We start from the raw sequence: 23,699 nt of genomic DNA, 5'->3' as shown, positions 1-23,699 counted from the left end.
TTTAATTTATGTCTAGGAAATGCCTGAAATGTATTTGAACTTTTTCCTACACTAAACCTTTTTTTTTTTTTTTTTTTTAGTAAATTAATGGAACCATCAAATCATTAACTAATTTCGGTCATTTCCTGACTTACACTATTTTTACCACCCTCCTTCGATATAACATCGTTTAACATGAATTACTCTAAAATCGGTTCAACCCTTTTTTTTTTTTATAAGAAGCGGAAAAACTAATTTTAGAAAAATTGATAAAAATTTACGATTAGTTTTTAGAGGAATCTTTTTCTCTTTGTGGGATAGCTTCTTTTTAGAATACATCCCCATATTACTTCTTCAGACAAAGTAATGATGTAATTATGGGGACTTTGGTATTTCATTATTCTGCACTGATAGTTGCCGGAATTAGGATTTTAATTCAAGTAACCAGTCATTAGAATGGTCTTTCTTTCTTCTATTAAATCTCTCTTAGTTTCTTTATGAAGAATAGTGCCGTAAAAGAACACACCGTTATAAGTAGAATGTTTTTTGCTTTGCGAATTTACGACGATTAGTGGTACCCGAAGGAGATGGGGCCGGTAATAGGCGTTAAATAGGCTGAATATAAATCCCCCTTGGCGGAGGGGCCATTATTTGGGGGAGAGGACCTCAGGCGATCTCTTCCCTTGATTTATTCTCACCGGCGTCTTCTAATGGGCTATGTCGAAACCTTTTGCACGCCTTGGCCGCTACACGTCCGTCTCGAGGTACGCCCGTTCTCCGATGAATTATTCCTTCATTGTCCTCCATTTAGGGACATTTTAACACTGAGGTGTGTAATTGTGTCTGAAGGTACACACTGTCAGGAATTCTGTTTAGCAGCTTCAAAAAGAATTGGAGGAATTTAAAAAGTCATTTACTAGTTTGGAAGTCTATGTATTTGATAATTCCGAAAATTACACCTTAAATAAAATATATCAAAGCTAAATAAAAAATTAACAAAATATCAATAACAATTCCACAATATACACAGCACTTTAACTAACCTAGCGTTACTCTTTTTTTTTAGTTTTACACACTATCCAAAAACATCCGTTTTAATTCATCGATAATTTCAATTATAAGAACATCTTTACAATATATATATTATTATTTTTTTTTGGGTGGGGGTTTTGAAGATCAGTGAATAATACAACTAAAATTAGAAAATCTCGTGGCCAGATGCCTTGAAGATTATCAGGAACCTTTAAGGACAAGATATTAAGAACTAATGGGTTTTAGGCGAGTTGATTTTGAAATCAAAGGAGGTATCTTTTCGGGGCAAAAAGGTGAACTTGTTTGTAAGGAACATCAAGAATTTTACAAAAAATTTTGGATTGAAAGGATTGGATACAGGAAGAATTTGATAGTTTGCTTATCATAGTGTACATGAGTTTTTTTTAATATCGAAATCATGGATTACTTCTTAAAAATGCATCGATAGTTTAGTTTAGCGAAAGTCGCATTAATGTTTCAATTTTTAAAATTGCCTCGTCTCCTTTCTAAAATATAGCTCTTCAATTTTTAATTTTGTTTTAAAGTTGGAATTTATCTGTGTTGGTGTGCGTGTGTATTTATGTGTACATGTAAATGTGTACGTGTTTGTGTAGCTTTATAATTCTAACAATCCTAAACTCAGATGACCAAAAGGTTTTACGCCTTTAAACAAGACCGAAATAATAAACAGTCTTCTAAAGGTGCCTTTCATTTGCGTCAATGACAATAAAAAAGGAATAAATAAACTACTAATCCTATAAAAAGTTGGGACCCAATGTACCCTGCGATACTCCGGGTCTGAATCTTAGTGTATTGATGGCCCTGTTAACGGAGAGACATGGATCTATAAATTATATAAATTACATGTACATACTCTTTTTTAAACCAGGAGTCAAAGTTTTTTACCAATTATTTTGAAAAATATGAACGACTCAAAGGTACCAAAGAAGTTGTAAAAAAGGTCATTCCTACCTCCTTCATCTCGACCTTTCATTACCAACTACACGTAACTCACAGCGTAGCATTGAAATAGAGCAGTGTAATTTCAAAACAGCTATAATATAATCTGTTCCAATGCCAAGACTTACGCAATAGCTTGTGGAGCGGGTGAAGACATCCCAGAAAGTGAGATGAAGGAGGATTATTAGAGCTCTATTAGAGACTGTTATAAGAGCGTAAATCAGTCTCCCTCCAGGTCTATCATTTGGATCCCGCTGGAAAACTTTATCTGGAACTATCATGCTGCAGCGTGCTGGAACACCTTTCCAAGGGCGAGTGTTGGTTTTGTTGGGGAATAGTTAACACTAAATGCATTTGTCAAAATTAATAATAGTTGCACATTTTTATTACCTGTTAATAAAAATATATCATCAATTATTACCTTTTAGTGGTATCGTTGTTCACTTTGGGCATTAAGAAAGTTGGAAATAAAATAAATAACATAATTCTTGAAATTCCATAAGCAAGATCACTTTCATTTTATATTAATACAGGCATGCTTTATACCTATATAAATATGTATATTTGTATGTATTTATAACTATTTAGATAGATAAAGCCATAAATACTTCATGATAACCCCTTCCCCATTACGATAGATGGCGTCCCGACAGGTCTAATTAAATATCTAACTCTGAGCTTAAAGTCATATTGTACAGGAATGTATAAAATAATATTATAATAGATTTTGAGGTATAGTTGTTAATTAATTTTTAGGAAACCATTACGTGTCTGATCTGCAATGTATACCTAAAAAATAAACTGAAATAATACGAGTAGTTAAAATATACATTAAACATTAGAAATAAGTTTACAATTGTTACTTTACTATTTACTATTACTATCTTATAATTCTGTGTTCTTTGGACTCTATCAACTATAACTGACTTAAACTAAGTACAAGCAAAATCCGAGTTATTGGATTATAACACATTGATTTAAGCGTGGTAGTGACGAACCCACTCTACGAAAAACCACCTAACCAACTACGAAGAAGTATTGGAGTTAGTATTATATGAAGTATTAGGAAATGCATCACGCGAGGACTTAGGCTTCCATGGTCTGTCGCCCGTATAATAATAAATAATAATACCAATTACATTGTTGGTTTTTTTAATTTTGAACAATTGACACATAAAGAATTTTTCCGTTAAATTTTAATACTATATAGCACACATTAAACTTGCAAACTGTTAAATTGTAACTTATTTTTTTATTAAAAACGTTCATCACTTTATGAATTTAAGTAGAATTGCTCTTAAAAAAATAAAGAAGAGAGAAGAATGCAATAAAGAGGTTAACAAAAGGGAAAAACAGTAAAATAATATTATATAATTATAGTAATAATGTAGAGTGGTAAATAGTTAAATTAAAAAAAAAAATGAAATATGATTATTCGTAATAAAACAATAAGTATGCTGTGTACCTAATGACCAAATGTATTTGGCTTGTATTGTTTGAAAACAAAGTATATCAGTAATTTAAAATAAATTAAATTCTTTACGTTCTTTAAAGATTTATGCCAAATTATTGCATAAAAGTCCTGTTGACCTTGTAATTAACTCTACATTAAAAAGAAATGATTTTATAACCTGGATATAAAAAGTACTTATTGACAACTAATTATTTTGACTATGGAAAAAGTTTATAATGGCCAAATTAATTAATGTGGTTCGATTAAAATCAATTATACCAAAAATTCCTATATTTCCTGATGAAGACTAAAGCACGAAATAACAATTGATCATTTCGTTAGAATTCTAATTCTTTACAACTTATTTAGCGGGTATATGGTAAAAATTAAATTACTGGTTTTTGAAAACACCTTTAATTAAACTTTCTGATAATTTATTGTTATTTTTTGTATTTCTTCGGTTTATTTTATAATGCACTTAAATTTCCAAAGGCTCATATAGCGCATTGAATTAGCGCAATGAACTTTCAATAGTTGATAAGTCAGCCAAGCAGATATGAAAATAAACTACAATTTTTTATCATGATTATTATAAACAGTAACAAATTCCGAAAGAAGCCTCGAGCCTGTGAAGTTGCTGATAAAATACTAATCAAATCGAGATAGTACAATAATTTAACCCAGTTCTACATATTATCCTTAACATTTAAGTATTTTTTATGTTCTTGAATTGAGATTTTCTATATCTTGTCTGTACAATGTTCTGTTTTTCATTTGAAATATTTGTTTGTTATAGCATCAATAAATTTTTAAGTATTACTTACTAACACGTAGCCCTTGTTGCAGCGTGTGATTGCCATCCGATTGGAGCTTCAGGAAAGACTTGCAACCAGACGAGCGGGCAGTGCCCGTGCAAAGATGGAGTCACCGGGATCACGTGCAACCGCTGCGCTAAAGGATACCAACAGTCAAGATCACACATAGCTCCTTGCATAAGTAAGTATATACGTGTATGTTCTAAGATCTATTTATTTGTTTAATATCAGGTAATCATTTAGGGCTCAGTAAGCGCAGGAAACCACGGTCCTCGCCTCAATAAAACCCACTAATTTTCTAACTTGAGAAACGCTTGTGTGCTACAGAGATTCAACGCTGTCTTCGCTAAGCTTCCTCGTTCTCTACTTACCAAATATATTTTTAAACATAACAATTAGAGTGATACTTTAAAGTCTAAAAACGAGATTGAGTTAATAAAAATGTTTAGGTATTCTAAAGAAATTGTTCATAAAATATATTAGATGAATAGGTAAGCGACCCGGGATAAAACACACGATGAATTATATTTTTGCTATAGATGCCGACACTTAATCGTTAGAGACTTTTCTCCTTTATTCCCCCTCCTACTTCTAAAACCTCATCTCACTCAAATCTTTTTTTGGTTAGTTTCTAAGTTACAATTCATTTCATTTACTTAATTTAGCCGTTTCAATATTGTTTAATACTTACTCACGTCTCTCGTTCAAACAATAAAAAAAAATCATATTTATTAATGTGCAAGATGAAACATTTGCACATCGGGTACTTCCTGCTAGTAAACTAACTAAGTAAACTAAAATTAAAACTATCCCAAATGACAAAATATTGATCTAATGATTAAAAGAAAGGTGAGGTCAATAATTAGGTCCGCCTTGCACGATTTGATATGGACGCTACTATTTTCCCTAAATACGTTTTGAAATTGAATTCAAAACGAAATAATTCTAAAGCTTTAATTATAATGTTTATTTTTATTCTCCAGGTAGCCAGGAATGTTTGAACTTCATTCCAGAATAATTATTACACTGTTCACAGCTCATGGTCCTCAATTAAGAAGACTATATGAAGAATTGCGCGAAAATTGGGATTTTTTTTAAATTTCAGTTGTACCAACCCTCAAAATAGTATATAGAAATTTAAATTATCCCATCCGCTCTACGAAGTTTATAAAAAAAAATGACCGAAGCTTAACATATAACTACGAGTGATTGAACAATCGCTATCGTGACTCAAGGTTGACGCTGTGTAAACTACGAGTAACTGTCGACTGAAAGTTTCATCAGTTCAGATCCGCGAAAAACCAAAGGTGAGAAAAAACGTTGTAACCATCAAAATCAAGGGGCAAACATGCTTATCTCTTGATTTTCGAAAAAAAATCACTACAAATATTAGAGACCTAATCTTCGTATACTCAAGTGAACGCAACCTCTCGATTCGACCTGAAGAAAACCTCTTTCTGGGCATGAAAATTGAGAGGTTCGCTCTGAATGATGCTTGGAATGATGAATTTACTGTTCAAAATTGTTTTCCTATAGAAATAACTTTATTTATTGAGGTAGAAATTGTTCTAAACAGAGTCAGATAATAAACAAAATATTTGTTTTTTTCTTCTCGGCTCTTGTACTAGATTTATTTATTGATAGATATTACAATCTGCCACACAGTTGTGGGCAATAGGTAACATTGATCAATGATCTCATACATACTAAAATAAAAAAAAATTATAAAATAAATAAATAAAAAATAAAATAAAAAAAAATAATAAAAAAAATAAATAAAAAAATAAAATAAAAAACTCTCTTAAAATATATACAAACAAAAGAATAGACAAGATGAACATAATCAAACTATCTGTATGAAAAATAAATAAATAAAATAACATAATGATAAAATAATATATACAATAATAAAAAAAATATTTGTTTAGCTGGAATAAATATAATAGCTCTTGGAAAATGTTCTGGACATTGAATCGTCGACTTCTGTGAGAATGGCCGAATTCCATGGATATGGCTGACTGCATATTATCAACATTTACTATCACTAACTTTGTTAAGATCCATTAATATGCAGAACTCTTCTCGGTTTCGTAAATAAAATCTGAAATACACTAATGAACTGATCCTAATGTAAAGTAAATTAAAAGCCCCATTCCATTTCCCACTAAACCGCCGTAATGGGCAGTTGGGCCCGAAGATCACCTGCTATCTAGAGGATAACATCGTCCCGGCTAGTTCTGCTTATAATTAGCCTGCTCTAATTTCCTTCATGCATCCTATCATCGCGAGGATCCAGATGTTATCTTGTATAAACGCCTGCTGAAATTCCCATCTACAGCGGCCAAGAATTCAAAATGCAATCTTGACTAATCTTCTACAGCCCCTTCTAAATTTTATTTTTTTGATTCTTTATGACATTATGTTTCAATTTCTCTAGAGGAGAAGGTGTTCTCTTGTAGATTTTTTTATTGTACGTAACTATCTAATCAATCGGGTTTTAAATTTATAGTCTGGGTGAATTATCAAACTAATTGTATAGGTTGCTGGAGATTATTTTTCAGTTTTTAAATATTTAAGGATCACAAATTAAATTAAATAAATTCAAGTTGAGTTGTCGCCTTTTTATAATAATTACAATGTGAACCTCTCATCCTACAGCTCATGAAAGGTCAGGGCCTCAGTACTTTGTAAGGAAGTACTGTTTTTAAAACAATAGTGTATAACGACATGATTTTTTCAAGATCACGCTCAATCACCAGATTTTTCCCCGATTAAGGGTACCCACTTTATGAGGCTGGGTGGGCCCCAGGAGGCTCAGTACTCACAGAGTTGACTCACGGCTACACTAAAAGAATAATCAATTATCTCCCACATCCGAATTCGATTGCGCGTCCTTGGAGCTAGGGACATGATATTAAAGCCAATGAAAAATTTATTGTTCAGTAAGATATTCTTATATTATATTTTTTTCTTTTATTTGTGATGTACAATTTTAATTTGTATGTAGTGTATAATACTCTCTACAATTATTCAATACTTTTCCCTAAAATAGATTCCAGATATAGATAAGTGAAAGTAAAATGATTGAAAATAATATGTTTAACCATCATTCACCCTGACTTGGACAAGAAATGATGTGTATTAAAAATAGAGATTTTTTATCTTTGATGTATAGAATAGGAGTAAAACAAACAACAAGTATAAATCATAACTGTAACAAATAAACATTTGTTGTGGGGTTTTGACAGGACAGTTCCGTGACTGTCGGATAGAGCTGTTGTAATTATATCCATGATTTGAAACGACTCCTTTCCGTAGGGCTTATATAATCAAGTCCAGTTGAGGCTCTCCGCAATTTCAAATCTGCCGTGTCAAATTTCGAAAAACAATCTTTCAAAACAGGGATTGATTCTAGAATCGTGACTGTCTTATTTGTAAACACGTCGGTAAATATATACTCGGCTTAATGCTTTTACACCTTCACTTTATTGACCGTGCATTCTTCCCTTATTAGAAGAATTTCATCTAAGTATTCTATTTGGAGTTTATTTTCAGCTTATAATCTTTGAAAGATGAAATTGGAATTTCTCTTGTCTTTAGGATTTTCCTAATATTGTGTATAGTGTTTTTTTTTCTAAAAGTTTTTGTGTTCCTAGTCCCCAAAAATTTTAATGTTGAAAAGAAATAAATAAGGCAGAATTAACACATAATTATAATACTCATTTTTTAGTTTGTGTCAGAGTTCAAATTCTTAATTCTTTTTTCTTTAGAAGGCAAAAAATTACTTTCCACTATTTCATTTAATTATTGGGGTACGTTTCGGACATTTGTCCTAATCTATAATTATATAAGAAAAAATAGATCTTATCCACCATGTACGTTTATTTCCACATTTACATAATCGGTATATTCTCTATAGGATAATTTCAGGTAATTACATAAAAATATTTTAATAATTGGCTTTTCTTAGTTCATATAATAATATTCATAAATACAGTGTGTAATATATTTATGAACTATGTGAATGTGGAAGTGAATATAAAGGTTGATAAAATCTGTTTTTTCTAATATAATTTTAGATTGGAACACATGATGGACAAAAGTTACATATGTTATGTAATGAGGGTTGTTCCTTGAAAAAAAAAATGTAATTGTAATTTATATTCAATATAATTGTCCAATAAATTAGCATTTTATAATTTGTTGGTCATTATATATGATTTTAAAATTAGACTTAACTTAAATTTCACTAGGTTTGGAATAAATTCATAGAGTTTAAAAACATATTTATTTAAAAGCAAGAAAAAAATCCCTGGGGTTCCCACCCTAGACCTCTGCTTCACGCTTGGCCTGTGGGAGAAGGGGGGCGAATTGAGTGTAAATATTGCAATTTATCGTGAATGTTATTTGAGTGTTTTTTAATTTTATTATTAAGCTTTAGGTTAATTATTATTATTATACTATAATAATTATACATAATATTTTGTTATATGTTATGTTATATATATAATTTTTTTTCTTTTAAATAAGATATGAGCGTGTAAATTTATCAAATTTCTCTGAAATATGGAAGAATTATAATTTTATAGTAAAGAAAAAATACATAAAATTTCTAATGATATTTCTGAGTATATTTTTATTAATAATAAATCAAATTTTCACACTTTCGGCAATGTACAATTATCTGATCCAACGGTATCCGTGGTTAATCCTGCCACCCTGAGGATATTCTCTTTTATGGCGGAAGTGGTGGTTGGCTAGGTCTAGCAACATTGCCATAACTATCGGAAGGTCCCACGACATCCGGTTGGCCCCCGCAAAACTTTCCGTTCAGGTCGTCCACAACTTTCAAAAGTAAACAATGGCTTCCTGTCGAATAGTTGACCTATGAAATTTGGAGTTTGAGATAACCACGAATTCATAGAACTTTACTGGCTCCGGTAGACTCGGTAACGGAGTTTTCTCTTTCAACAATAACTTGGGCCCTAGTCTCAATTGCTTTTATTATCTTATCAGGAAGGCTTTGGCTATCTGAATTATATGGTAATTAATTAAAGATACTTTTAATTAGGTTGTGAACTCCCCTATTACACGTGCCTCCGACAGACTGCATTATATAGATCAATAAGTAATATTAATTGAAAAATCAGCGAACACAAGGATTCGAAGCCCATAACACTAACACTACTTATCTACAACCTCCCTGCTCTGAATTCCCCCAATTTGACAATATCCTCTACTCTCCATTTCGGGCGGCTCCTAGAACGTTTTCCTTTCGAAACAGGTCCTTTACTCATACTGTCAACTTTATCCTCAATTTTATTTACTTAGTAGAGTCAACGCTAGTTAGCTTAATGAAGGACATATTTATTTCATTGTTTTTTAGTTTTATATTGGAAAATATAATATGTACAGTTTACTATACAGGAAAAATATGAAAAAAAAAGTATATAAGAAACAGAATATTTTTTTCTTCAATATTAATATTATTATTTAAAAGAGAACTCAAGAAAATAATTCAATCTCAAAGGTAGATAAAACAGACATGTGTGCAAGTATACATTTGGGGAATAACTGTGTCATTCCGATTCTCAGTAGGTCTTTCATCCAATATTCTCTATAAGGACAGACCTTCTCTGTCAGACCTCAGGCCGTCAGGTCTTACTGACTCCGAGGTCTTAATCTCTTACCTTGACAGTGCTCAAGAATCTGAAGAGTCCTTTTCTTCCATTTTCACATGTTCGTAAAACATCAATTTTCTTTTGCTGATATTATTATGAATAAAAAATAATAATTAATAATTTCTCAATTTAGTATCTTCTGCGATATTGGATATCTCACAGCATCTTCTGCAAAAATACATATGCAGATTTAATAATTTATTTGTGCCTATGAGGAAGGAGATTACTGCTTTTTTCACACTAATGTCTAAGATTAAGCTATGATTATTATTATTTCAAAGAGGTTTTTTCTATTTATTATTGTATCGTAATTGTAACATTGCGCTGGTAGGATATATTTACAGGAGGAGAACGTACTATATTATATTTTCTTGACAACTGTTGAATATAGAACACAATACATGACCTGCAATGACCTGATCTTCAGGTTGAGGTTGTCCTCATTAGAATGCCCTGGAGCTGCCCTTTCCAAAAGAAAGGTGACCCTCCTCGCCCTTATTGGACGGAACGAATCCAAGCATAGGTCCAAACAAAGGCCAGGAAGTTCCTCCCGTGATGAGGAATAGATAACCGACTCCTGAGGAACATCGTGAGCGGACATTGGTAACGGCTGTCAGCGGATCATTCGCTGCCTCCTATCAGATAGGGGAGTCCTCTGATTCCACTGCAGCTGTTGCACTTCGATTAGCAGTTGGTAATGGCGATACCCTTTAAATAGAACTGAACTATATCCCCGATAATATGAGCTCTATATTTCTTAAACCTTTCGGAGTTAATATCTACCATTAGAATTGTTATTTTCGGGACCAAGCTATACCAAATGTAAAAAAACATGTAATTACATAACTTATGCTGTACCAATTAAAGTTGCATATTGGGTATCGGGTTTTGCTAATTATCCGGTGGCTATGATCGATGATGGAAGGTTTTTTTGTTAGTTCGAAACCCATGTGTATTTGCGTACGACCCGTGTTTGCGTTATGTCATGGCCCGCAAAGAGTGCAAAACTTTTTCTTTTTTTTTAACTTGTCTACTGAAATTTTATCAATTTATTTTGTATTATTTATTTATTTTATTTTTATACCTGGTGGGCCTTACATGGTTGATATAACTTCTATTATATATATTTTTTAACAGTTGATTATGAGGGTGTATAGTCATACAAAAGACACCCCTAACTATATAAAATGCTCTTATTAAAAGAAAAAAAATAATAATAAAATAAATAGATAAGAATAATGCTTCTTAATAAAAGTGGAAAGTAAAATTAATAACAAAAAATAATGATATTAGTACACTTAAATAAAACAAACAATTGTCTTCTAATTGTAAAAACTAACAAGTTAAGTTGAAAAAGGGAAGAGAGAAGAAAAGAGAGAAAAAATAATAAAAATAAAAAAAATAAAAATAATAATAATAATGAATAAATAAAATGATTAATAATACTAAGTAAATAGAGATAGTGTGACTATGAATTAATTTTATATTTATTAAAAATTTATAAAAGAATGTCCTGCAGCAGTCTGGGCTTCAGACTTCGGGTTGAGGTTGGGTTTCCCAGGTTGTAGGTCACTGCTCCTTTAACAGTCGGCAACTGGGAGTGAAACTTCATGAACCGTTTTTTGATATAATCCTCTATTGACTCCATTTGTAATTCGCGATACAATTGGCTATTTAGTATGAACCAAGGAGCATTAACTGCGATTCTTAGGACTTTATTTTGAAAAGATTGTAATTTTTTCCTTTTCGTGAAGATTGCCGCTCCCCAGACTTCACAGTCGTACATCAGCAGTGGCCTGTGTATTGTTTTAAATATAAGAACAGTTGTTTCTGGTTTTAGTTTGGAATTTCTGTTTAGGATAGGATATAGCATTGCTAACCTTGCATAAGTTTGAGTTAGTTTGATGTTGATATGGTAATTCCAGGTAAGGCGGCGATCTAGGTGAATTTCCAGGTATCTTACTGTTTCACTGGCAGGATTACATTTCAAATTTTTACGTTTGAGGATTAGATCCGGTGGGCGTCGAAGAGTAAAAACTTTTGAGTTGCATTTTACAATGTTCAATCTAATCATCCATTTAGTGAAATATTGTTCTAAATCATTAAGGTGACTTTGCAAAATGTTTCTAGCTATTATTATGTCATCATGTTGAGAGAACACAGCTGTATCGTCAGCGAACATAGCTATGGAGGTGTGTGTGGACTGGACGATGTCGTGAAGGAGAAAGTTGAACAAAATGGAAGAAAGGACTGAACCTTGTGGAGTACCGACATTGATTTGTCTAAGGGTTGAATTTTTGTTATTAATTTTGACTGAAAATATTCTACCATTGAGGAATGAGCTCAGAATATTGTATAGGTATTCTGTAGTGCCTGCTTTCTTTAATTTATATAGGAGACCTCGATGCCAGACCTTATCGGAAATCTAAGAATGCTACCAGGGTGTGTCTTTTTTTTTCGAATCCACTAATTATAAATTCCGATAGTATTGCCAGTTGGTGAGAAGTGAAATGACTGTCTTGAAAACCGAATTGAAAATCAGGAATTATTTGGATGCTTTGAAAAAAAGAATTAAGATGTTTTTTTATAACTGATTCCAGTAATTTTCCAAAAATGGGTAATAAACTGATAGGTCTATAGCTGCTGATTTGTTTAGCGTTCGTACCAGGCTTGTGAATTACTATGAGTTCGGCTTTCTTCCATGTTTCCGGAAAGTATCCAGTACGAAGGCAACAGTTGAAAATTGACGTGATAAAAACGACAACTTTCCTGGTTAACATTTTGATTGCTATGACTGGGATCAAATCATGGCCAGGACTTTTCTTTATCTTGAGCTTCTTAATCAGGTCTTGGATTTCTTTTGGGGACGTGAATTTAGGTGGGAGTTCAACTATTGCGAGGGGGGATTTACATACTTGTCTATTTGATCAGTGACTAAATTCGGACGTATTTCTGTGTTAGAGAATGTTTTCTCAAAGAAATTGGCGAACACTTCAGCTTTTTTGGCGTCACTGGTGATGAATTCATCGTTGTCTACTAGACATGGAATTTTTTCACGTTTATTTAAGAGACGTCGCGTAGCCTTCCATAATAAATGGTCCTTAGGATCTAAATTTTCCACATATCCCTGATATTTAGAATACGCCCATTCATCCAGATCCTTTTTAGTTTCATGTTTGAGATGGTTCCATTTATTTAATTTATTTTGTATTTTCCCGATTTCAGTAAATTCTTTAGAAAATAACTTTCACAAAATATAGTAATCGATCTGAAATGATATTGAGGAAATGAAAGAGGTGATTAATTTCAACATCGATTTAATCTCTTTCGTTCATATAATGTTAATATTTTGATATTTTAACGTTCCCAATCGACATCATACCCTGCCAAATGAGTTCAAACTCAATTTTTAAATTTAGATTTATGTATATAATTTCTCCAACTACATTGGTGTACCTATAGACGTAACCACCTTTCGATAAAATGAGCTGAAATTTTGTATTTAGGGTTTTGTAGAATACCGTGAATGTGGGGAACTTACTTAATATATTTGATATTTAGGGTTTGCCTAGCTCTGTATCCTCTCCAAATTTTAAAATGGTTGAAAATTTATATGAGAATCGAGGTTGTGTTTGTTCCACCACCGTTATTTTTATTCGCGGTTTCAAAGGTCAAGTTTAATTAATAAACAATTAAAATTTTTACATTTGTTTTCCGAATAAACACATGGGTGAAATACGATCTCATTATTATTAACAGAGATCTGGTAAGCCTGATAAGAATTACTAAAAATACAATCTAATGATTTTATTGATAATTAGGGCTTGTTTGGTTAAAATAATTTATATTTTAAATTAAAGTGCTGTGTTAATCTGTACTTTCACTATCGTTTTATTTTGCTTTTGTTGCCCAATCACTTCCTTCACTATAGCACTTCCGTAATTACCTACTCTATTTAATATATGAAATAAGAATAAATACATCAGCATTTATTGGTAATGAAACGTCGTTCATTAAATGTCAGCAATGTATTTACAAAAAAAAAATGAGAGAAATTGGAAGCAATAATAAATTTGCCATTATCATTAATAAAATAAATAACTATAAAATCATTGTAAAAAAAAAAAATCTATTTTTGTTTTTTATCAATTAAATTCACTAACTTGCCGTAAAGAGAAAAATGGACTGAAAAAAAAGTTAATTAACGGACAAACAGTGAAATACTGTCACAAAAACATGTCCCTTTAGTCAAACTGTCAGATCATAAGGTTCTTTCATTCTGTTCCTTTTATCAAGATCCTTTGTTCTCCTTAACACATGTTTTTATGACCGTGTATTTATATATTTACATTTTTTTCTCTTTATTCTGCTAGAAGCCGCTTGCCTTCAGGTATTTAAAGTCATGCTAATATCCATTTTTCTGTATTTTTCAGATGTTTGGAACTTATTACTAATTTACTATGAATAAGATAAGAATCTGAACTTTAAAAATACATTTTTATTATTTTATTTAGACAGTATTACGATATTGTCGGTCACTAAAATGCTGAAGTTGTTTTCAGTACTTAAACAAATATTTATATGTTACAAATAGAAAAGTTCTGATATTATCAGGTGTGTCCTATGGATTTACTAGCATAGGGAAGTAAGTACTAAGCCAAAGCTCAAGCGGAGATAAGAAACTTTCCCAGTTTCCACAATATTCTCCTTCTTATCGAAAACCTATTTTTGACTTTCCTCTTAAAATGTTTTCGTTATTGGCCTTATTTGGTGTACGGTAATTTCCTTATTATAGGGACTATTTTAAAAGTCCATTTATTCAATGTATGCGATATTTCCTTACAAAACATATTAGCTGAAATTGTTGATTGCTTAGAATGGCCTTATTTTATTATGTTAATGTTAGTATTCCCTCTTACGCTAATGTCATTTCACCTTTCTGTACAATTCTTGGAAGATAGAGTATAGTAGAGGGGGTAAGCTAAAAGGAATAGTGTTGCCAAAAAAGCAGGCCTTACGTTGGACCAGAGGCGTGGCAGAGGAGAAACTGAACAGCACGAACCAATTACAGGCTGCCTTCTGCTTCATTTTAAAGTGCTGTGGCGTATATTCGTATCGATCAATCTATAGTTTTATTAAGTAACGCTAAACACCGTAGGCGCGGCATTTTTAGCTTCAGTTTTTCTTTGAAGGAGATTAAGATTATGCCACAACCATGGTTCAATTAATTACCTGATTATTACCTCTGCTGATTCGATACGTTAATACAATTAACTTATCTATAAACTTTTCGTTTCAGAAATACCGAAGCTCTCCGTCAATTTGATGTCTGCAGATGCTGGTGACGACAACAATGCTGAGGAAGAATCACCTAGTGAGTATATATTTGTCATAATATTTCATTTAATTTGTTTAATATTGTCCCGCGCCTAAAAAGAAATGAAATCTTCATTTTTTAAATGGTTTTATATTGAACCCTCCATATTTTTGTCTTATACAAAGCGAGATTTGTTCCAAGCTCAGAGAAGCCTGATATGTTTAATTATAAGATAGTCAGATTTGTGGTCAATAAACCTAAAAATATTTTCTACTATTTATTGATTGCAATTCCCTGGTTTCGGAGTCAGCTGGGGTTTAAACTACAACGTTTAAATCACACTTGGCTCCGGACAATTTTCAGTTTTTTTAAGACTCACATCTCTGACCGTGATTTGGATTCGATGTAAAACGGTAAGATTACTGTCTTTAATAGTCTCATCTGGAAAACATTAGGAAGTTAAATCAGATATTGAGCCTTATAAAGATTTTTTTTTTTTTCACTCCCCCTAAAGACATTTTATGATCTCCTCCCTGGTTTTAGTAGATTAATATGTTTCTATATAATAACATATCAGTGATAAATAGATTTCAGTATTGTTTTTTAAAAGTTTGTTTAATATTCTATATTATTTATCTTTTGGTAGCATTTATTTTCGTTAACCCTACCATTGTTAATATTGTTATTACTTCAACGTAGTTCACACGTGTTCTTTTTTTTTTTTTTTTATTGTACTTTATTCATCAAAGAATGTAGTTTAATGTTAAAAAGCTTCCAGAAGCAAGGGCAACGGTTATTGGAGCTCTATGTGTTGAGTCATACTAAATATTGAACAAAATAATGAAAGAATTTAAAGATAATAATAGTTAACAAAATTTTAGCTATAAAAATAGTTAAAGCAATACAATGATAAAACTAATTAAATAATTGCAAAATAATATAAACACGAGGTGCATAAAATAATTCCAAATTCCATCTTAACACACCTTCATATCTGTATATAGTATTTACAGTCAGCCTTGAGAAATCTAAGCTTAAGTTTGCCGTTCTCACGTGGAAGACAAAGCAGGCCCTATGAGATCTCAGCGCTTCTCTCACTGACAATTCACTGGTATTGAAAACCAGTGGAGACAGTGAGAGCACCGAAGCCACATGTGCTCAATACTTGAGTTTATAGCTGGCGATTGCTTCTTCACAACAGAGACCACCAACATTTCAATCTTCGAGGAGGATTGTATAGATTGATAGAAATATCAATAGAGAAATCTTGAACAGTTTGAAATATTCATGTATAGTGTTTATCGAACTGTTAATGAGTGCTACTAACACTATTTGGTTACCCTATTTAAGACTGTTGAAGCGAGTTGTGGAGAGCTGTCCTTTAAGAGAGATTTTAAGGTATATTTCATTTTTTTGTAAGTAGAATGTAATTTATACTTTTATTCAGATCAACTGCCTCAGACTTATCATATGTATTTTTATTTTCGCAAATAGAGGGAGCAGATTTTGGTGCCCAACTTTACAATATTCAATTGCAGTTGTATATATCTGTCATGCAAATTATCAAAACTAAATCATACCTTTAATTTTTGTCTCAATTTTTCAGGACATCGCATATTTGAATATATTAATTCATCGTCTCTGCTACTTAATATTTTAGAAATGAAAATTATCTTTACAGTATGGGCATCATAATACTTATATAATCAGATTTGCTATATGATCCAACTTACTAAAGGTAGGGGAAACATCATCAACTGAACACCGCATACTAAGTTGAGAGCCTCTGTGCGAAACCGCGTGCGAAATTCCTATCTTTTTTATGAGAATTCCTCAGTGTTATAAAAATTATAAAAGTGATGCACGTATGCCGACAGTTTGGTGCCAATACATAGACTTATAAAGGTTCCTGCCGTGCGTGTTTGAAACTGGAAGCTACCTTCTAGCGAACGGAATGCCTGCATCCTGATGATGTTGACTGAAATACTTTGGACGACGCCCCGGAGGGACTGATTACAAGAGTAAACAGAGATGGGGCTACATTATGGATGTACCTGGGCACTTGGTCCACTCCGCGGCACTCACTATATTGGATATCCGACTCGGGGCCTTGACTGACTCAGTGTTGACAGAACAAATACCTCTGCTTTCATTAGTTGTCACGTGACCCTCCCCCGGGCAATAAAGTGCTCCCTCAGACTCACTTAGATCCCTTTATTACATCACCTCATATTGTAGGAAGTCTTACAATGAGCTACTTTAATTTGGGGAGATCCGACGCAGTGCCCCGTTGCGCCCGCTAGCTCAGGAGGCAGTACGTATTCTTACCTTTCACTCCATTATATTGGAGGGACCGTTCTAGCTCTTCTACTGTTTTTATTGACAGTCATTTCATTTGATAGCGTCCCGCGAGTAATTATCACCGAGGCTAGATTGCTTTGGTGAGTACCTTTTCGTGTATTTTCTCCATAAAGGTGATTGAAGTCAAATACGTTATTCAATAATTTCCTATTATGTCTATTAATATTTTATACAGCAATAAAGCTCTCAACTCATGTACCGTTCCAGCTAAACTTGGAATTACTCTTAGACAGTTATCGGTTTTTGTCGTATGTGTAGTTTATATACTCGTCATTTTGTAGCCTGGTTTCTGTTAGGAGTAAGAAATTGGAACGATTTAAAACCGCATTACTCATGTACGGAAATTGCGCGTAGACAGTTAAATGAGCAAAGTGATACTCCTCTTCTGTTCTTTATAAATTCATCGATTGAAAGGGACAGCAGCCAGGATAAAAACCAATAATACCAATTTTGCAAATTCTTTTTACATTTCAAGGACAGTAGGTTCAACTTTTGCGTTGGTGCAACATTCTACCCTAAATGTACGCCCTTATATAACTTCAATTTACAAATAACGATATTAAACGGATGCATCTATTTCGACTCTATTAACATTCAGTACACGTCGATGGAATGCCAACTTGTTAGCGTTCAGTATAGATTTATTAACAAAATTTTGAATATACTTCTCATCCACTTTAAAAAGTTTTATCGACACAAATAGCCAACTGTTCGACTGCCTCTAGATTCTTTTGAACTGGTAATTTTTTCGGATGAAGGGATATCAATAGAAAATTTCTTATAATGGAACGTTTATCGTAACGGTTTACACAAATTAGTTCAAGTTAGTCTTCTTGGAACGTCTATCTGGAATTCTTTTGATGTTCAGATGGTCATTTATAAATGAATAACAAAGAGGATGTTAGTATTACTGACAATGGCTGAGGCAGGCTATTTAGCTACAATCATCGAGTGTACAAGTGATGATCAAATTTTCCATTACAAACTTTTTCTCAGACTTATATAGCTTTTTTTTCTCTTTTTTTTATAATAATTTATTTATTGTTATTTACAACTGTATACACATATATACAACAAGTAAATTTCCTGTAGGTGACATAGTGACATGATACAAACATGTGGAGAATCTACCCACTGATAGAACTCCAATAACATTTCTAGAGGAGGAGATCTCAAGGCCATCTTCTTTTCAGAAGCCTAGGAGGATTATTAGGTAATGAAGGAGAAGCCAGGTTAGAAACAAGTGGATTTGGATGGTTGAGAAGTTTGTTATGGAAGGAACGGTATCTGGATCTGGCCAAATCGGCAACATATGGAACATTGAGGTCCTGAGGGATGACTTGATTTGTGATAAAGTAAGGAGCATTAAGGATTTTACGAAGGATTTTGGACTGTAAGGATTGGATTCTGGAGGAATTTGATGGTTTAGTGGAGCCCCAAAGATCAACTCCGTATGTCCAGATAGGCCTTATAATAGTCATGTAGATCAGTCTTTTGTAAAGGAGTGGCAATTTAGACCGTTTGTCTAATAAACATATAGCTTTTTTAAGTGAGATTTTTTTCCCCGAAACAAATCAAAATTTGTTGAGTAATACTGACCATAGAGAATTAATTGTTTAATACTTTCTAGAGTTTAACTTAAGACAAAAAGAATCCACACCCTAAAGTGTACATCACTAGTACCTAAGAATACTTACATTAAAGACACCGAAAGATTCAAACAACTATAAAATAATTCTAAAAAAAATTTAAATTTACTGCTATGTTAAATTAAATAATTATTTTAACAATAATGCTAGTTTACAATTATTTATTATAGACCAGGAAATTCCATTTATGCCAGGAATTAGTATATTTTTATCAATTAAATGCGGCTATGATACATATGAAATACATATTTTTCTGGCCCTGTCCTGTTGATAAAAACTTAATTATTGTATTCAGATTTATTTACTTTTATTTAAACAATTTCTTGATTAGGTCGAAATAGAATTTCTCACTTGTATCCCTGTTTCTAAAATCGTAAATCTTTAGTTCATGAAAACTAATTTAAATTAAAAAATTAAACTGCTTTAAACGAAAAATTGTTATCTTATATTTCTCATCGTAAGTTAATATTTGTATTGTTTTATATTCTGATTCTATTCTTATATCATATCTCTCAAACTTCTCCCTCCACCCTAAAGCCTAGTACGTATTTTGATTTTTAGGCCCACTACTCAACTAAAAATAAAATTTAAGAAATAAAATATTTGATCATACATCTACATTAGAAAATCGAATATAGTACGTATATTAATTTAATCAAAGTAAATCATTTTTGTCACCTCAACATAAAAATTATTTTAAAATATTATTTTATATATTTCATAACATTACGTTATTATGGTGGAATTGTCCTTTAAAGTATGAAATCGCTTAAACCTCTACGACTACTTAATGGGTTAAAAGACAGTAAAATATTTATTTAGTTTTTTTTAATTGTTATTTTTTGATATAATGAGAAATAAATAACAATTCGTTTATTTACTTAAACTGGAAAATGATTTAGAACAACAAGGTATTTGTGAAGAGTTTATTGAACGTTTATGTAATAGTTTAGGAAACATGGTGAATTTTTCTTTGAAGAATATTTTTAATAATCCTATGTACATAACATGTTTAATTTTCCACTCATATCTTCAATTATATCATAATAATTATGATATATGTACTTCGATGGAAAGTCGAACAAACTAAAAAGGTTTCCAGAAAAATTAAGATTCAAGTAAGAGTCATCATAATTTTCAAATCTTTATGAAAAACTTTGGAACAAATTATATCGCATATTTCTAGAAAAATAAAAGAGTTTTTGAATTTTTTATTTTTATTTAAATGTAAGGTAGATTTAGAGTGGAAAGTTAAAAGAATTTTAATTGAAGCTTCATATCCCTCAATTCATAGTTCTAAAAATGTTTCCTTCCGAAGCTCATAAACTGGTCTACTAACAACATCTAAAAGGTGTCATACATTCATCTGTTTTGGAATTATATTCCCTACAAAGCAAATCATTTTTACTGCAAATAGCTAATCGTTTATGGAAGCGAATTTCTTATAACAATGGCTGTTCTCAGTTGAGGTTTATTAACAGCAATAAATTAGCCGCGAACACGTTTTGAAAACCCCTTAACTCACAGAAGTAATTTGGAGCTAATGGTATTAGATCTTATAAGGATTAGCGGTGAACAGAAGGGACTTTAATGCCCGGTTTAATTACATTGCTGACTCGACAGTCGTTATGTGTAGCCGAGGCAATAACTGCCAGGATGGACTGTCAGTGTTTATGTAACCTTCTCTACATAATGGCGATTTAGTAAAGTTATGTAGCAAAATCATCTATTCTATGTTCAATTATAGCCTTTTATTGGAGGGAAGAATAGTATACGAATATTTCCTCTTGTTTCACTATCATTTGATTCCAGAAAATCCATTTGAGTATTAAAATCATTAATAAAAAATAAAAATATAAGAATGCCAATAGAAGACAAAACTATTTTCAGATAGATTTTATATTTCAGATTTTACAAGAACAAACTTTCCACTAATTAAATTTCTATATTTTACTTTCTTTCATTATAATGAAAGTTATCCAATACCTCTCCAGAAAAATTGAAATCTGGAGATTAATTCAGGAGCTCCCTATTCCAGCTCCTTCGTATACGTCGACCAGTATCAGGTAGGGTCCGTGCTGATAGTCCTTGAATTAGAGGATTTGAGTGTACAGTTAGTTTGTCGTGAAATTGTTCACATAATGATTTTATAGTTATGTACTCATGAGGTTTTTAAGTCTTTATTTATATAAAGATCTTGCTGGATTTAAGAAAGAACGGAGCTAGTAATTCTTCCTACTTTTAATTCAAAGATGGAAGCTATGAAATTTATAACTCTAAGCTTTTGGTGGGTTGTAAAATGATGTAGGTGAAGGCCGATTCGGTGGTCAGATAAAGTTGCTTTATAAAAAGTAACTTTTCTTGACGTTTGAGAAAAATCGAAAAAAATCCCTCTCTGTCTAGAGGAAGGAAGTAAATGAAATAGCTTGTTGGGTTTTAAAATCATTATCAAGATTTCGCATATATTGTTTCAAAATACAAATTTCTTAATACAATTAAAGTTATTTGTGGTCTTTGTATATTTATATACTTCTGATAACTTGTAGACTATTTTTTCAGTCTTTTGGACAAATTATATTCTTTTTATCAGTCGAATTAAATTCCAATGACAATTTTTTAAATATTAGTCAAAAACGCACATTTAACAGATTCTTAAACTTTAACACATTCTTAAACTTTTATCACAACAATCTGTGATAATTTGAGTTGTTTAAATTATATGGTTTCAAAGTTGTATTAAGTAGATTGTCCCTGAAGATGGCCGGATTGGCCGAAACGTCAGACTTATAAGAGAAATAAAAGGTTTTGAGACTATAATGGATAAAATTTGAATTATTTATTATAATATTTACATAAGAATAAAACTACTTTTGCTGTAACTTTAGCATTTTATCTACCAAAAATATATTTTGCTACCCCTGGTTCCAAGATTCAAACTATATTTATTGTAGTGTATTTTTTAGATCTATCTATAATTGTGTAGAGATATCCCATAAAAGAACGTCATGCTAAACCGCATTACAGTCCTGTATTGTAAAATTGTATGGGCTGAAAAATTGAAGGCGCTGTAATAAAACATGCAACGTTTCTGTTGTCAAATTGAATGTTACTAATACATCTTACATATTTACTTTCTATTTTATTTTTATTGTTTTTAATAGTTATTCGATCCTGCCATAATAATTTTTGACAATGAGAGAATTCTCAAACGGGTACATTTAATTTCAAAAATGTTATCAATTCTATCATTAACTCGTATTCATTGTAAATTTATATTTTAAAGAATTGTCAGCTGTTAACATTTTAATATAGTTTGACATATGGTATATGCCATATAAAATGGCCATCTCATATTTTCTTAATATGATTTAGCATTAAACTATTCAATTAATTAATTTGTTGCTAATTAATATAATGCTAAATCCTTCCTTCCTTCAATTATCTTAATTATATTCTGATCAGTGTTTAATATGTGTATTTACTGTAGAATTTTCTTTTCTGGTTAGAAATTTATAATTCAAAAATTTAAGTTTGGTAAAAATGTATCGTTTGTTCATATTTTATGTACATAATAATTATTTTAGATTTTTTTAATTTTGTTTAAAATTAGTTAATTTAGCGAGGCAAATGCTGTTGAATTGTTCCAAACTATTATTCCTAGGAATCCAAGTGTCGCAGAATAAATTGATGATTTTTCATTTCATTTTATTTCATATACATTTCTCAAATATTAGAGTTTTGAGATTTCAATAAGCCCTTAGTTTCTTTACTCTAGACAATTTACTGTAATGTTTATTTATCTACAATGCATGCACATAATTAAATAGCCTACCTGCCCGAATCCTTTTAAAATTTATAGCCCGTCACTCATTGTACTTTTTTCCTATACTGAAATTCTTCTATTATTGTTTACCGCAAGGATTTAAGTTTGATTCAAGTCATGAAACGGTGTTACCGCATGATGTATTAAAGGAGACTAGAAACTGGATACACTTAATATCTAAGTAAATTAAGCCACTGAAACTGTAAATCTGAATCTAAATCACTCCCTAAGCCGTGGTTAATGTGGTTAGTTCGTAAGATTAAAGGGAAATGGGTGTCTGGATTAACTGCGCTTAATGTATCCTGGATTTAAAGTTCATAAGTGCATCGTATTATTGTCAAACATTGCAACGCCCTTTCCATTCATTATTTTTTATCTTATAATAGTATATATATTTATACTTATAAAGGCTAATGTTTGTTGGTCTGTTCTCTATAGACTAGAAAAAACTACTAGACTCATCAACATGGGTTTTTGTAGAACAATATTTGTTTGTTAAAATCCTTCATTTGCCCAAGAATGAAAGTTACGAAATAAATAAAACATGATTTATTTTAAAACTTAAAAAACATATTTTTTTTAGTAAATTATATTAATGACTACATTAAAGGTAATTCAATCTGAGGACA

General features: G+C 31.5%; 1 protein-coding gene across 1 annotated transcript in view; it reads left to right on the top strand.

Annotated features, from left to right (window-relative positions):
• Positions 1-4,254: 4,254 nt before the first annotated feature.
• The window catches only part of LOC112211059 (netrin-3), a gene marked incomplete at its 5' end in the record, with an annotated part of 39,104 nt that continues 19,659 nt past the window's right edge, over positions 4,255-23,699 (top strand). Inside the window, 2 exons of the mRNA XM_067046184.1 lie at positions 4,255-4,420; positions 15,220-15,294. Coding sequence (XP_066902285.1) covers positions 4,255-4,420; positions 15,220-15,294 — 241 coding nt within the window. The remainder of the gene's footprint in view (positions 4,421-15,219; positions 15,295-23,699) is intronic.

The sequence above is a fragment of the Halyomorpha halys genome, unplaced genomic scaffold (assembly GCF_000696795.3).
Source record: "Halyomorpha halys isolate HHAL.00 unplaced genomic scaffold, Hhal_1.1 Scaffold448.1, whole genome shotgun sequence".
In the NCBI taxonomy this organism is placed as follows: Eukaryota; Metazoa; Arthropoda; class Insecta; order Hemiptera; family Pentatomidae; genus Halyomorpha; species Halyomorpha halys.
This window is presented reverse-complemented; position numbering and strand designations above follow the sequence as displayed.